We start from the raw sequence: 14,692 nt of genomic DNA, 5'->3' as shown, positions 1-14,692 counted from the left end.
TAAGGGCTTTACTACCAATGATTATATAAACTTGTGAATACATGTGAATACACCTGTGTACTTTACTACTCAACACTACTTTTGTTATATCATCATGATTTCAAGGCTTGCGCTGGTCTTCTATAAAGAGTAACTGGCTTTCCAATTGTTATTTATTGGCATTAAAAAGAAAGTCAACACCGAAATGCCTCAAATAAATTGTACCTAACGTAAATATTACCAGTAACATATTTATCAAAGAACCGGCTTGATTAGGATCTATTATACCCAAAGTAGAACTACTTGTAAGTATAAATATTAACTAAGCGTATCATATCTTACCAGCTCTTGTCCGAACCGAAGCCCATTAGGTAGAAGTCTGAAGAGTACTATCTTCTTTGTACCCCAAACTTGAAATGACTTGCGAAATGATAATAATATTGGTGCGTACTTGTTTCGTATTTGGGTTTAAAGTTTGAGGACAATAAAAACAAAAATATTTACACCTTGACAACCAGATATTAACCTATTTTGAAACAAAATAAAAACATCTACAATTGAATTATTATTCTAGTTTAGTGATAGATGATATTAAATTAGTATATTATGTAATTAAATTATGTTCATGAAATAGTGTTTGTTATTAGTTATATATATGATGAAATTCAAAGTGAAATTTAGGCTTTCATTAAATTAGAATGCGTATATCTTGAAACCTTCTATTTTTGTTGTTGAGCTGCAGCGGCAGCTTGAGCTCTTTTAGCCATGACACCACCAACATGTTTTAAAATCAAAGGTGATAAGATGGAATTCAAAACAATCCAAATAACTAAAATACCATAATAAAGACCTAATTGACCTTTCCAAATATCTAAAAATAAAACTTTAAAAATTTCATTTGAAGCATGAACTGGCATCATATAACCAAATCTATAAAAATGATTAGTTAAAGCCATTGGACTAAAACTTGGTGAAACATTCATAATAACCCATGAAACTAACCAAAATGATACAAATGGTGGATTATATGTGAAAATTAACATGGCCATATTTTCATTTGCACCACCAACAGCTGATAAAGTTAAATAATTTGTAAACCAATAAATAACAAACCCAGCTTTACCAAATGCTTTTGTAAAATCAATTTGGAAAATTGCACTAACTGTGGAAATAAATAAAGCTAAAACAAAATAACTAATTTGATTACCAAAAAATCTATAAAGTAAATATTGTGGTAATTTAACATGTGGTAATAATATTTTATGTGTTTCTGCAAAGAAACTGAATAAAAAGAATGAAACAATGATTAAATAAATCAGACCAACTTGCATTGGTGCTAATAAAGTATTATCAGTATATGGACGATAATCTAATTGTTGAAATTTTGGTAATGTGGAAATTAGTTCAGGTTTGGAAATTAAATTTGTCTTTTCATTTGATGATAATCTACTAATTAATTGTGATGATACTTCAGCAAATTTTTCTTGGAATGCAAGTTCTAAATTTTCTAATGGAGTTACAACAAATGGTTTCATATTTGTGATATCACGACCAGATTCATAAACAACTTGTACTACTGGATGTTCTTGTTGAACTTCTTCAGCATTAGCATATGATTGATATTGATTATAAGTTGCATTTGGATAAATATGAATAGCGCTCCAATATTTTCTATGATGAACTTGAGTTATAACTTCTTGAGTAATATTTGAACCTCTTTCAAATTTTTGATAAATATCATCACCTTGATAAATATGGAAAGTTGCTTGTTGATTGAAAGGTTTGTTTTGTATCAATTCAGTTATTGTTTCACCAATATAAGCGGGTATACCATCAACTTCTGTATCTTCAATAATGACCAATGATGTTAAATTTTTCAAATGAGCTTGACGATTATACAAAGCACCCCAATACATTGAGAACATTGAAATAATTAAACAACCCAAGACAAACCATGTTTTCAAAAAATCCATACCAATTCTTTTTCTCAAATGACTTATTGATGGATGGAAAAGATGAACTTTTTGTTTAGGACCAGGTGGACCTCCTGCACCAGCTCCTGGAGTACCGCCTTGATTTTGATTTGAAGAGTTTGTTGAACCATTCTGTATACCAGCTGATTTATGTTGTTGTCCTGAAGCTACTTCACTAGATTTTTCCAAGTTATCAGTATCACTTTCTTCATTAATACCAATTTGAGCTTCCTCATCACCAGATTCATAATGTGATCTACTATAACTCTGAGATAGTTGGTCCATACCGTATAACTTATTTCCAATTTGTTCGTCGGATGGGAATTCCTGTACCTGTTCTTGATTATTACTACTCATGATGTGAATATAGCACTTGAGAATCTAATAAATACCTAGATATGTGAAGTCATTTTATAATTTGTGACAATTTGTTTTGTTTTATACCAATAATATTTTATGAACTTATGCACCATCGGCATTAACAAATTACAAATAATCAGCAAGATCGGGGGATCCTTCCCAAAGCAGAAGGCGAGCCCGTGCTCTCTCGGCCGTGCAGTATTAATGAAAAATTAAAAATTACGCAGAAAATTTTAAAGGATTTTAAGGGAGATAAAGAAATTTACACAAAATTGACAGGAATTGAGATTTTAAGCCGTTTTAATTAAGCATATTATTAATACCATACGAATAGTGTACAATGCACATCAACTCATTCACAACCTCTTTCATGTGAGTGAATGTCCCACTAGAATGAAGGCCAAATCTACAAACAATAAAAGGAAAATGCGGTGAGGCGGCCGGCCGATACTTATTTACCCGGTCTCACTCTCTGGCGTAATTCATTTAACCGATTCTTCAGGTACGTTTAGACTCTATTATAATTAGAATAGCTAAAATACTATACTGCTTTAAAATGTGATTTATAATGTATCTATTAGATTAAATGTACTATCACTCATTCCGGGAAATATTATCATGGATACAATTCTTTCATTAAATCACCCCATCTTTGAATACCTTCTTTAATCTCATCCACTGTTAAATAACTAATACTTAATCTGACACCTTTTGATCCCCAGTTTCTTTCATCTCCAATTACTTCAAAGTTTTTACCATTAGCGACAATAACGTTCTTTTTAGTTTTCAATTCTTCTGTAATCTTTTGAACGTCATATTTTGACGGGAAAGTAACCCAAGTGAAATATCCCCCTTTTAGACCAACAAATTTCAAATCTTTTGGTAAATGTGTTTCAATTAGCTCACCTAATAAATGTGCTCTTTCTGAATATGTCTTTCTAAAATTGTTCACCACATCATCAATTAATCCATCTTTTAGGATTGTTCCAACAACCATAGAATTCAATTGGGATGGTGTACCACCACTAACATTTGCACCACCTTGACTTAATTGTGTAACCAGTTTAGAATTAACACTTTCTTGATAACCAAATCTTAATCCAGGTGCAATTAACTTGGAGAAAGTTGCATTACTTATTGTATTCCCATGTTCATTAGTATAAGTTTCACGATCTAAATGGGTTATTCTTGGTAATGGCTTTGGTAATTTGTCCAATGGTTGTTCATAATCCAAAAGGTCATAAACATCATCAGTAATGATCAAAATATCATATTTTCTTGCTAATTCCAGTAATTTTAATCTTGTATCTAAATCATATGTTTCACCACCTGGATTTGAAAAAGTTGGAATACAATAGATGACAAATTTATAAACTTTTTTATTATGTGAACCATCTGGGTTTATTATTATTTTTAAATCTTTTTCATGATCAATATCATCATCAAACTGTTTTAACTTAGATTCAAATTGTTCAAAATCAATACTACCATTTTTTTCATCAATACCAGTCATTTTACCAGAAAATCCAGCATCAATAAATGTATCATTAACCAAAAAATAAGTTGGTGTAATTAAAAAAGCTTGCTTTGTATACCCAGTATGTGGTAAAGTTGATTGTGCCAAAATATTCATTAACCCATAAGATGAACCACCAGTTAAATTAAAATATTCAGCTTTTGATTCAAATTTTGGTTCAATAGTTCTATTCACAAAATTGGAAACTTCTTCACGAACCCAAAGAGCACCATCATCTGCACCATAAGTTAATGGATGTCTATTAGCTGGATCAAGATCATAATCTCTATCATTCAATAGAAGTGAGCTTGTGGCTTCAACAATTGTTTTATTGGGAAAAAGTGAGTTAGTTGGATGTCCTTTAGCGAAATTAATTGTGGCCATTGTTTCAATGTGATGATTTAACCGTACCTGGAGGTTATAGACGATAATTGAGCAAAGTTTGTAGAGAAAGTTAGCTTTTATTAAAGTGATTAATATTATTGTTGAAGTGGACGTTTTTCAGATTACCGAAATAACTGGATCACCGCGCGTATCAGTTACCAAATACTGACCGAACACCGAAAAGGTCCTAAAATTGTTTTACAGAAAGTTAATCAATTTGAATCTAGAAGGACATATTATCATTCATGAGCCCTTATGTATATACAGATGCAGAATATATATTTATATATGTTCATGGTTGTTATTTGATGATATATCATTTTTTCAATTTTTTATTGATATCATATCTTAGCTTGAAGTTTTCAATCGCAACAAGATCCAACACTTTTGGTATATATGACGAGTATTCAGTACCCGTAAATGCTGAAATAAATAAGTTTACTGTTTTCTTTTCATGAAATTTCATTCCAAGTTCCTCAACAAGATCATAAACTTCTTTCAAGATTGTTGAATCTTCCAAGACCAAAGAACCATGGATCAGTTGTAAAATTACATTTTCTCTAATGTAAGATCTTAACGTTGGAGAATTTTTCAGTATTAATAGCATTTTTTTAACTTCACCAGAGTCAGCCATTTTTTTAACAATCAAATTTATAATAAATTTCTTTAATTCATCACTTTCAACATTCAACTCTTTATGAATGAAAAAATTCAATTCATCTTGATCTTTTATCAATACAAAACTTTTAATTAAATATGGATAATCAACAACAAATAGTTCTTGACCTTGATGAATTTCTTTCAATTTATTCCAGGCTTTAGTGAAACCTTCTTTAACTGCAACACTTTCAACGACAGCTATATTTAATCTTTCTATAAACTCAGGTGAAAATGATTTCTTGCGCCCAATTTCTTTTTCAATCCCCCAAACCATTTGATAAGCACCTTTATGAACTAAAGATTCAGCTAACTTGATTAAAGTACCATTATCAACATATGTACGATCTCTTATATTTCTTTGAATCTTATAACATGTTTCATAATCATTCAATTGTACCGCTTTTGTCAATAGGGTTGAGAATGTACGAGCATGGATTGGATATGCTTGTGTTTTAGCTAAACCGAGTATTATTCTAGCCTTATTTATTTCATCAACATCGTTGAGTTCACATAAATGAAGAACCAACAATTCAATAGTGATTGGACTTAATTTTGATCGGTTTTGCAAAGATCTATGCACAATATTAGAAGCTTCAGAGTATCTTTTGGACTTCAAAAGCATTATTATTAATATGTGTTTCAACAACTTTCCACATTGTGCATCTTCATTTGAAATAAATTTTGAAATGAGCTCATCGGAGGAATGTTCTTTGAAAACTTGTGCAAATTTGGCTTGCAAGACAGGGGTAATTGCATTATATGATTTCTCTATCTTTGGAACAAGCTGAGCTAGATTATTGATTGCATTCATTGATAAAGCTTGTGAATCGACTGTGGATAAAACTGCTTCCAATAAGCGTCTGTTAGATGCATGATCTTGTATCTGTTCTAAAATAGTGACACAAACTTTCGCTTTATCACCAGGAGATAGAGGCCTTATAGCCTTTTTAAATATTGTCATAATATGTGTATGCTGTTTGGGAAGTGCATCATATAAGAGCTTTAAGCTTTGAATCTCTTTTGATGATAATGTTGATGATAATTCTGGTAAATTTGAAGCTGAAGTTATAAGCCTGGTCCCATTTCGCAGCACCACTTTGGGAAGATTCCTGAGCAAAATTCCTTGCCGTATCACTATTACCATGGTTTCCTCAAGCAAGCCCTTTCTGGTCTCCTAGCAGCCCTTCTCAAATATCTTTAGAAGACCTTTTCGCTTTGTATGTATTTTTCATATACTAGTAATAAAAATCATCGCGGATTACATAAGTCATAGAGTTTTTTTGCAAAACGTCGATTTTTCACAGGCCAAAGTTCTAGGAGATCTAATATTGATGAATGTATTGGAACAGTATCCGGGAAGTCAGGCTCTTTGAGTAGGATAAGTTTTTGGAAAATGCTGAGATCAACCATAATACGCAGCAGTAAGACTGTGAGTAATTCTTTTTTTTTGCTGGAATCCTTTACTTTCTGGAACTTCATACTAACCCGCATCCTTTCATAGGCTCGTTTACAACCTCTATTCATTGGGGCTAATTTGCAAAGAACTTTACCATCTTCATATATATTACAAAACAGTGTGAGATTCAACTCAAGCTCTTCAGCCCAACAAGCTACTACAGAAATTCAAAAATCTCTTCAATCATTCGATCAAGTTGCAGAACAAGCTGTCGATGTAACAAGTCAAGCTGTGGGTGAAGCATCCTTACAATTTGGTTATTTACAATCCATAGGGTTAGCTAAATCTTGGTGGTGGCCTCCAGAACTTATTCAACATGTGTTGGAAATAGTTCATGTCTCAACAGGATTACCATGGTGGGCTACTATTACAATTACCACTATTGGTATCCGTGCTCTTTTATTCCCATTATACGTCAAATCTTCAGATACGATGGCTAGAAACTCCAAAATTAAACCACAATTAGATGCTATTCAAGAGGAAATGTATACAGCAACTGATATGGCTGAAAATCAAAAAGTTATGTTGAAACGTAAGAAGTTGTTAGCTGATAATGGTGTCAAAACTCGTTACTTGTTAGCTCCAGTCCTTCAACTTCCTTTAGCTCTTGGTTTCTTTTCAGGTTTACGTGGTATGGCAAATGCTAATGTCGATGGTTTCTCTACTCAAGGTGCCTTATGGTTTCAAGATTTAACTGCTGCTGACCCATACTTAGCCTTACAATGTTTATCAGCTGCTGTTATTATGGGGTTCATGAAATTAGGTGGTGAAACTGGTGCTCAACAATTCAGTCCTCAAATGCAAAAAATTATGTTGGTTTTACCATTGGTTTCTATTCCTGCTACCATGAGTTTATCAAGTGGTGTTGTTTTATATTTCTTTGTCAATGGTCTATTCTCTGTGTTACAAACTACCTTATTGAGAAATAAAGCATTCAGACATAAAATGGGTATTGCTGATATCGTTAAACCACCACCAGCTGATCCAAATGCCCCACAAAAAGGTATTGCTGATGCTTTCAAAGAACATTTCGATAAAGCTAAGAAAAAAGCTGAAAAGAAAGCTGAACAACAAGAACAAGAACAAGTTGCCAAAAAATTAGCTGAGGCTAGAAGAAAAAATGGTGAAATTAAGATTGTCAGAAGACCAAAAAATTAATTATAGATTCAAATAAACTTGTATATATGAATGAATTTTATTTTCATAATGTCTACAACAAAATAATGTACATATACTAAAATGATCGTCTATTATTATAGAAAAATAAGAATATAATTTGTGTAGTGAAATAAGGTAAATAAAACATATAGAGATGACAAGCCACTTCAACAAGTAGCTTGTTTAAATTGTCATTATTATATATGGAAATGAAAAACACAAACAAAATTAAGCAAACACAATTAAAACAAAACACACAATATGAAACAAATGAACGTTCAAAATTATTATAACCACTATTAGGGTCTTTATTTTTTAGAAAAATTAAAATCAAAATTTTATATTAATAGAATGGATTAAAATTATCACATCTTATTTTATTCATTACCAGTGAAAACAGTACTATCATCATTAAACTGCTCACCAAAAACAGCATCAGGGTTCTTAATTAAACTTTGCAAAATAGTTTGTAAAGCACCAAGATCTGTACCCATACTTGCACCGATATTATCATTATTAATAAAACTCATTGCGAAAACAATAGCCAAATTTGTAGCATCCATTCTATTGTTTTCAGAGTGTTGAATCACTCTGTTCAAATGTTCAAACAATCTTTTCAATAAATGGTAGTTATGAATAGGTAATTGACGAACCAAAATTTTCAAATTATCAGTCAAATCACCCTGTTTAGTTGCATAAACAAATTCTGGTAATAGCTCAGATGTTAAGAGATTTTCTGGTAACTCTCTTAAGTACGATTTAAAACAACCAGCTAAAGTATTGATTTCAAACCAACGGTCATCTTCCAGAGTGAAATCATTCCCTTCATCAAATGCTTGTTTCAATAAATTGATACTACCGACTGAACCAGGAATTCTATACAAACCTGTTTCATCAAGACCTCTCAGTTCAATTTCTTGTAATAATCTTTCAACAATTCTTGGAATCAAAGTACCTTCACGTTCACAAACATCAGCAATTGGAACACCAAAAACTTTTGAGGTTGTCAAACCTTGAGCATCTTTAGAAAGATATGTATATCTCTTTGAAACATTTAATGCATTGATCCAACCTTGAGCATCTTGATTACTTAATGCTTGGAAACAATAGTCTTCACCGCCATCACCAACAATTTTGAAAAAACCTTCAATATTAGAATGGACAAATAAAGGTTTGTTGTTGAATAATTTAATTTGTTGGTACGGTTTAGCATGTTTACCACTAAAGTCAACATTATTCACATCTGGTAAATCATCAGGATGAACAACTCTATCAGGACCAGACCAAGTACTTCCAACATTGATAGAGAATGGACGAACAGATTTGAGTAAGCCACCCAATCTTTTACCCATGCTTGAACTTGGTGCCTTTGATGGCGATGAAGGTTGACGTGCTTTACGCAATGAATTTTGATCAGTTATTGGCTGTGATTCACGAGAGCTGGAAACGGAAGTTCTAGCTTGTGATAACAATTGAGATCTCTTGATATCTCTCTCTTGATTTTCTAGAACATCTTTTTTCTTAGCATCTCTTCTTAGCTTTTCTTGTTCATTTTCAATTAAAGATTCTAAAAACTTGAATTTTTGATCATTCTTTGGATATTCTTTATTTTCTTTACTTGCAAATTCTTTAAGTTGTTTGTATTCAATAACTGGGAAATGTGCCAATTGGTATAAAAATTGGAAATCTTTTTTGATCCCTTCAATTTCTTCTGGTGAATCAGAAAATGCACTAGAAAAGTTGGCATTCATATCAACAATATTTGTGATACAGTTGTATGTGAAACGACGTTTATCAAAATTAATTAACTTAGAATTTTCAATTGACATATTTGGCACAAAGCATGAAATTTCCATCAATCTTTCAATAAACCACCCAACACATGGTGTCAAACCACCTTTCAAGTTATTATCAAGATCTTCAACATCAAAATTTGGAAGCAATTGAGTCAAATCATCCCAGCTGTCAACATTAGAATTTAATGTAGAAGCAGAATAGATCCAACTTCTTGAAAATGCTCTTGATTCTGGGGAAACAATTGCTTGAGTAATGGCTGTTTCAATGAATGATGGAACATGTGGTGAAATTTTACCTAAGTCATTTTCTTCCACCTTTTCAAATGAATTAAACAAATCAACAGAGCCCATTCTTAATCTTGAAACAGATAGAATTTGCAAAATGGCAATCATTCTTGAAGTACGAACATCTCGTGTGATTGAAGGATCAGCAATTTGTAGTTTGAAATATTTCTCCAAGTTGTAATGAACATCAAACAAGATTTTAACAGGAGGTGGAAATTGATCCAAGATCTTATCATCTGGAGTTTCACCATACAATGATCTAATCCATGTGAAGACGTTTAAAATTTCAATTTCATCGTCACTAGCAGCAGTAGGACTTCTAAATTTGAATAAACTTGTTAATGATTTACCAGTTTGTATTTCAATCAATTGGAAAACTGAGATCCAATCAGAAATGCTCACAGCAGAGAACAAATCATTGATAAACCAATCTAATCTTTCAACAAATTGTTCAGTCTCTCTAAAATCGCGAGGTAGATCAGTTATTGTTAAATCACCAAAAGTTCTTTCACCTGTCTTTGGTTGGTTCTTTGGGAAAACATCCAAAGGTCTGTAACATTTCTTGATATAATTCTTTCTGATTTTCTTGTATAATGATGACAATAACTCATGAATATCACTGAGTTCATTATGTAGTTCTTGATTATTAGCTGATCTCTCTAAAATATCTTTCCATTCAACAATAAGTTCATTATCAATAATTTTCAAAATATCAACAAAAACTTTCTTCACTTGTAAATCATCAGTGAAATCAACATAATGATCATTAATCAGAATTGACAAAGCTTCTAAGACACCTAATTGAATTTTACCAACAAATTTCCAATTTAATTGTGAATCATCATTAGTGACTTGACTATACCAATCTGGGAATATTCCTGATTTTGATTGTTCATTGTCGGAATTCAATCTAGAAATAGAGATAGCACCAGACTTAGAACCAATAAATCTTTTAGCCAAATTTTCTAGCAAAGTAGTTGTTGTAGCAAATGATTTATAAGTTGCGAAAAAAGTTGATGTGAAAACACCATTATTCATGTTCAGCTTCAAAAATTGATTGTCCAATAGGTGTGACTTTTCAAGATATCTATCAATATCCTCTTGCTCAATTCTTTTGGAGAAAACGTTTGAAGTTAGAACCAAAATATCAATTAATTTTTCAAAAGTACCAGCTTTCAAAACAACATCTAATGGCTTAACTAAAGAGTTTAACAAATTGGAGTTATCAAGAACAGCAAAAACATCATTGGCTTCTTGTTGTGTTTGTGTCAATTCTAAGCTTCCAGAAACTCTATTAGAAGGCGAATTAGAATTTGAGATGTGACTCAATCTATTATTCGAAATTTGACTTAATCTCTTTGATGAAGGATTTTCCAGAACGACACTTGCAGGTCTTGAACTTTTCCATTCATCACCATTATTCAATGATTTGAAAATTAAATCATCTTCAATATGAAAAACATCTGAGCCAATATTGAAGATATCACGAACAGATTTCAAAAATGTATGTTGTTTTGATGATGGGATTTTGGAGTTCATGACATAACTATGTAAATCAACGTCATTGACACCTGTAATTTTTTGGAAATTTGATCCATTATCACTTTCATCATCAGATCTTGCACTAGCAAATCCACTTGCACCAATTAAAACAGATTGATCAAATAATTTATAACTTGGTAAGACTTCAGTGAATAAAGTTGGTAAATATGATCCAGTAATTAACGGCGTTCTAGAGTTGTAATGCAAAGTATGGTATTGACCAATTATACTTGGCTCAACTAACAAACTCAATTCCATGATGGATTCTTGTGATAATGCTGGTAATGAAATATGATTTGATAAAAGGTTGTATAATTGTCTTAATAAATCCATATTTTCATTTGGTCCATTGAGATTCGAATTTGGAAATTGGTCATCTTCTTGATCAACGTTTTCAAGATATTCATCCCACCTACTAAATGATACTTTAACTCTTTGGACCCTCTTTTCACATTGCTTCAAAGTGGAGTTTTCAATATATTTAACAGTTAAATCACCAAAATAAGGAACCACATCATATTTGGAGTATGAAATACCAATACCCTGAGGAGCAATAACATGATATGATGATCTATGACTAGCTTCACTGATCATTGTTCTTCTATCAAGTTCAAATACAACAGGTGCCCATTCAGTAGAAATGGTTTTCAAATATTTTTCATCAACTAAAGACCATGTTTTCTTCAATCTAAGAATTGGCATTGAACAAATGACAGTTGCAATAGCTAACCAACTGACCATATCACCAATCTTATCAAAGACACAACCTAATTCAATCCATTTAGATAAGATTTTAGCTCTTTTAATTTCAGAATTTTTAGTTTCATTATCACCAAACAAATGATTTGTTAGCAATCTACCTAAATAATGAATATTAGTTGATGAATTGAAAATCAATGGATTGTATCTTGCATATTTCAAGTTTTCTAATTCATATAACAAAGATGCATCAGTTTTAGGGTTCCATAATTTGTTAAATTTTAAATCTATACGATTAATTTGATTTGCTAAAACTTGAGAATCCAATGCTAAAAAGTTATCAACATTTGTTAAATTCAAAGAACCATTTGGTTGATAAACTTGATTTTTGAAAAAAGTCAAACTTTTCATTTCACCTTCTTTAATAGATACGTCTTTTCTTAAACTTCTTGCAATTTCTTCATTATGTGATAGCATGATTTCCAATAATTTAGCGACCAATTCAGATAAATCATCATCTAACAACATACCAGGGAATGAGTCCTTTATAGTATTAATTACCAATGCTAATCTTTGCGTAATAATATTATCTGTATTTATTGATATTGAAACTCTACCAGCGGCATTCTTAGCATGTCTAGCAGAAGTAAAGACAACCGCGTATTCAATGAAATATCTCAAACTGGCTTTCATATCACCGAACAATGGTAAAATGACCAAGAGGTTATATGATAACTTGTCATCTTCTAATGTGTTGAACAAAATAGTGTGACAAATACTTTCTAAGGTACCTGAGACAATAGAATTTGATGCATTTAACTGCAAATCAGGATGCGGATAAACTTCTGATAAGTATTTAAGCTTAATTCTATAATTCTTGGTACTCAATTGTGATGTAGATGGTTGGTGATGTAAAGTTGTTGGAGTTGTTGGAGTAGTTGGAGAATTTTTAGAGTCTTGATGATTTTGTTGTCTTAAATTTAATCTTGAAGAAGCTGTTGATAATCTTTTTTGTCGCACACTTTGTTGTGATGAAGCTGGTTCCAAATTGTTATTAACTGGTGGATTTCCAGAATTATGATCAAAAGCTTTAATGTTTAAATCAGCAGGAATCTTATATAATGATAGCACTGGTCCTTTCAATTGAGCTTTATATAATCTCCAGCTATCACTATTAACATTTGTCCAATTATTAACATTTTGACCTTTATTCAACCACCCAACTCTAATTTCAGAAGAATCATAAGTTTCATAATTGAATGGTCTAAGTGAACTTGATGTACCAGAATGAGATAATTTGAATGAGCTTGAATTTGGAATAGTTGGGGTTATTGATTCATTATCATTCTGTGCTAAAGTACGAATTGATTCAGGACCAGCATGATTACCTTGTTGATTTGAAGAATTGGATTGAAATGTTGAGTTTATGGATGTTGTTGATCCTGATAATGTTAAATTTGATAGATTGTTAGCTGTAGAATCTGTATTTGAAGCTATTGAATTCTTAGCATCGTAATCATTATTACCATTATTAGATGAAGCAACACCTCTTGCAGTATGAATTGAAGCAGAAGATCCATTATATCTATGGTTTGAATGAGCATATGGATTATTTTGTGATTCTAAATCCGAACTTCTAACATCTAACGAGTTACGTCCATTTTGACGAGATTGACTATGTGATGTTGATGATGATGATGAATTCTTAGAATTCGATTTTTCTTGAGCAATACTATTACGTTTGCTCCTTGAGCCCCACCTCATCTTCTATATTGTAATTCTTTTGATGATGGTGAGGTTTTCAATAAGGTAGCACAAACTGGGTATCTAAAAAAAAAACTATAGCCAAAGTATATAGAGTCTTAAAATGTTAGTTTTTAATTTATGCCTGTGAATGATCCCAATGCTGAAAATTGTGAAAAAGAAGAATTAATTCCAAGTTCCAGCTAGATCTGGAAAATTGATTGGCAGAATGGATGTAATAAGGCTATGACAATGTGGATTGAATTTCAATAACAGACGCGCTTAGAAATTAATGTTGTAATGGTTCTTTTGAAATCTTATAGTTGGAAATGGTGACTGGTATGTTCATATATAAAAACTTTAATTTAGACCAAAAAAAACCCTTTTAAACCTTTTTTCTTGCTTGGAATGATTCTATCTCAATTCATTTAGGCCTCAAACATGATTTAGGAGTGGTAATTGAAGTCTACCAAACCTATCAGCCATTCCATGCTTTTGATCATTCTTTTGTCACGAAATGTCAAAACTTCACCAACACGTATCATGAAGATGAAAATTGATCTTGATCTCTTTAACAAACTCTCATATCTCTCAATTAGACAGCACTGAATAGCTAGTACTTACCTTTGCGATATCCTGGTTACCGCTGTTGTTGTTGTTGTTGTTGTTGTGTTGAATTGGTTTTGAAAGTTGTTGATTTGATCTGTTGAGAATTCCCATTCACTTGAATCAAATTCTGATTTCTTCAAGAATGCTGTGTTTTACCTTTTCAACATTTCAGGCGCGCACAAGAGTCAGTCGCGACTCGCGACTCTCGTTTCTAAACGGTTTGGTTTAAATTTACAGGTCTCGTAAAGATAATTCAGGCTTTAAATTTTCAAACACTATTCGTTATTTTGGTGTTTTTTTAAAAAGTTAAATTAAATTCCTTAATAATGGAAGATATAAAGTATTCGTTCATTTATTTGATACAATGATTGTGTTAAAAAAGACGACTCTAAACTCTGGACAAGTTCTTTCCTTTTGTTTTTGTGGCAAGTCGCGGTTTGTGTTTAATTTTCCAACAGCTGCCTGTCGTTCCGTCTGCCTTTTTGTCATTTGCCTTGCCTAGCTTCAGCCCCAAATCCCCGAGCTTCTGTCT

The 14,692-nt window shown here is 31.9% G+C and overlaps 5 protein-coding genes across 5 annotated transcripts; 1 reads left to right on the top strand and 4 right to left on the bottom strand.

Annotated features, from left to right (window-relative positions):
• Positions 1-698: 698 nt before the first annotated feature.
• Positions 699-2,309, bottom strand: BN7_1101 (SNG1 family protein; the record flags this gene model as incomplete). Its single annotated transcript, XM_011278260.1, has 1 exon — positions 699-2,309. The coding sequence occupies one exon, from the start codon at positions 2,307-2,309 to the stop codon at positions 699-701; it is 1,611 nt and encodes a 536-aa protein (XP_011276562.1).
• Positions 2,310-2,928: 619 nt separating this feature from the next.
• Positions 2,929-4,212, bottom strand: BN7_1100 (2-aminoadipate transaminase; the record flags this gene model as incomplete). The annotated part of the gene is made up of 1 exon (XM_011278259.1): positions 2,929-4,212. One exon carries the CDS (start codon positions 4,210-4,212, stop codon positions 2,929-2,931), a length of 1,284 nt encoding a protein of 427 aa, XP_011276561.1.
• Positions 4,213-4,528: 316 nt separating this feature from the next.
• BN7_1099 (uncharacterized protein) lies at positions 4,529-5,833 on the bottom strand (the record flags this gene model as incomplete). The annotated part of the gene is made up of 1 exon (XM_011278258.1): positions 4,529-5,833. The coding sequence occupies one exon, from the start codon at positions 5,831-5,833 to the stop codon at positions 4,529-4,531; it is 1,305 nt and encodes a 434-aa protein (XP_011276560.1).
• Positions 5,834-5,901: 68 nt separating this feature from the next.
• Positions 5,902-7,486, top strand: OXA1 (membrane insertase OXA1; the record flags this gene model as incomplete). The annotated part of the gene is made up of 2 exons (XM_011278257.1): positions 5,902-5,919; positions 6,374-7,486. 2 exons carry the CDS (start codon positions 5,902-5,904, stop codon positions 7,484-7,486), a joined length of 1,131 nt encoding a protein of 376 aa, XP_011276559.1.
• A 377-nt stretch (positions 7,487-7,863) lies between these two features.
• BEM2 (GTPase-activating protein BEM2) lies at positions 7,864-13,572 on the bottom strand (the record flags this gene model as incomplete). The annotated part of the gene is made up of 1 exon (XM_011278256.1): positions 7,864-13,572. The coding sequence occupies one exon, from the start codon at positions 13,570-13,572 to the stop codon at positions 7,864-7,866; it is 5,709 nt and encodes a 1,902-aa protein (XP_011276558.1).
• Between the last annotated feature and the right edge of the window lie 1,120 nt (positions 13,573-14,692).

The sequence above is a fragment of the Wickerhamomyces ciferrii genome, contig 00025 (assembly GCF_000313485.1).
Source record: "Wickerhamomyces ciferrii WGS project CAIF00000000 data, strain NRRL Y-1031 F-60-10, contig 00025, whole genome shotgun sequence".
Lineage (NCBI taxonomy): Eukaryota > Fungi > Ascomycota > Saccharomycetes > Phaffomycetales > Wickerhamomycetaceae > Hansenula > Hansenula ciferrii.
The sequence above is the reverse complement of the archived record's forward strand: the minus strand, read 5'-3'. Positions and strand labels throughout refer to the sequence as shown.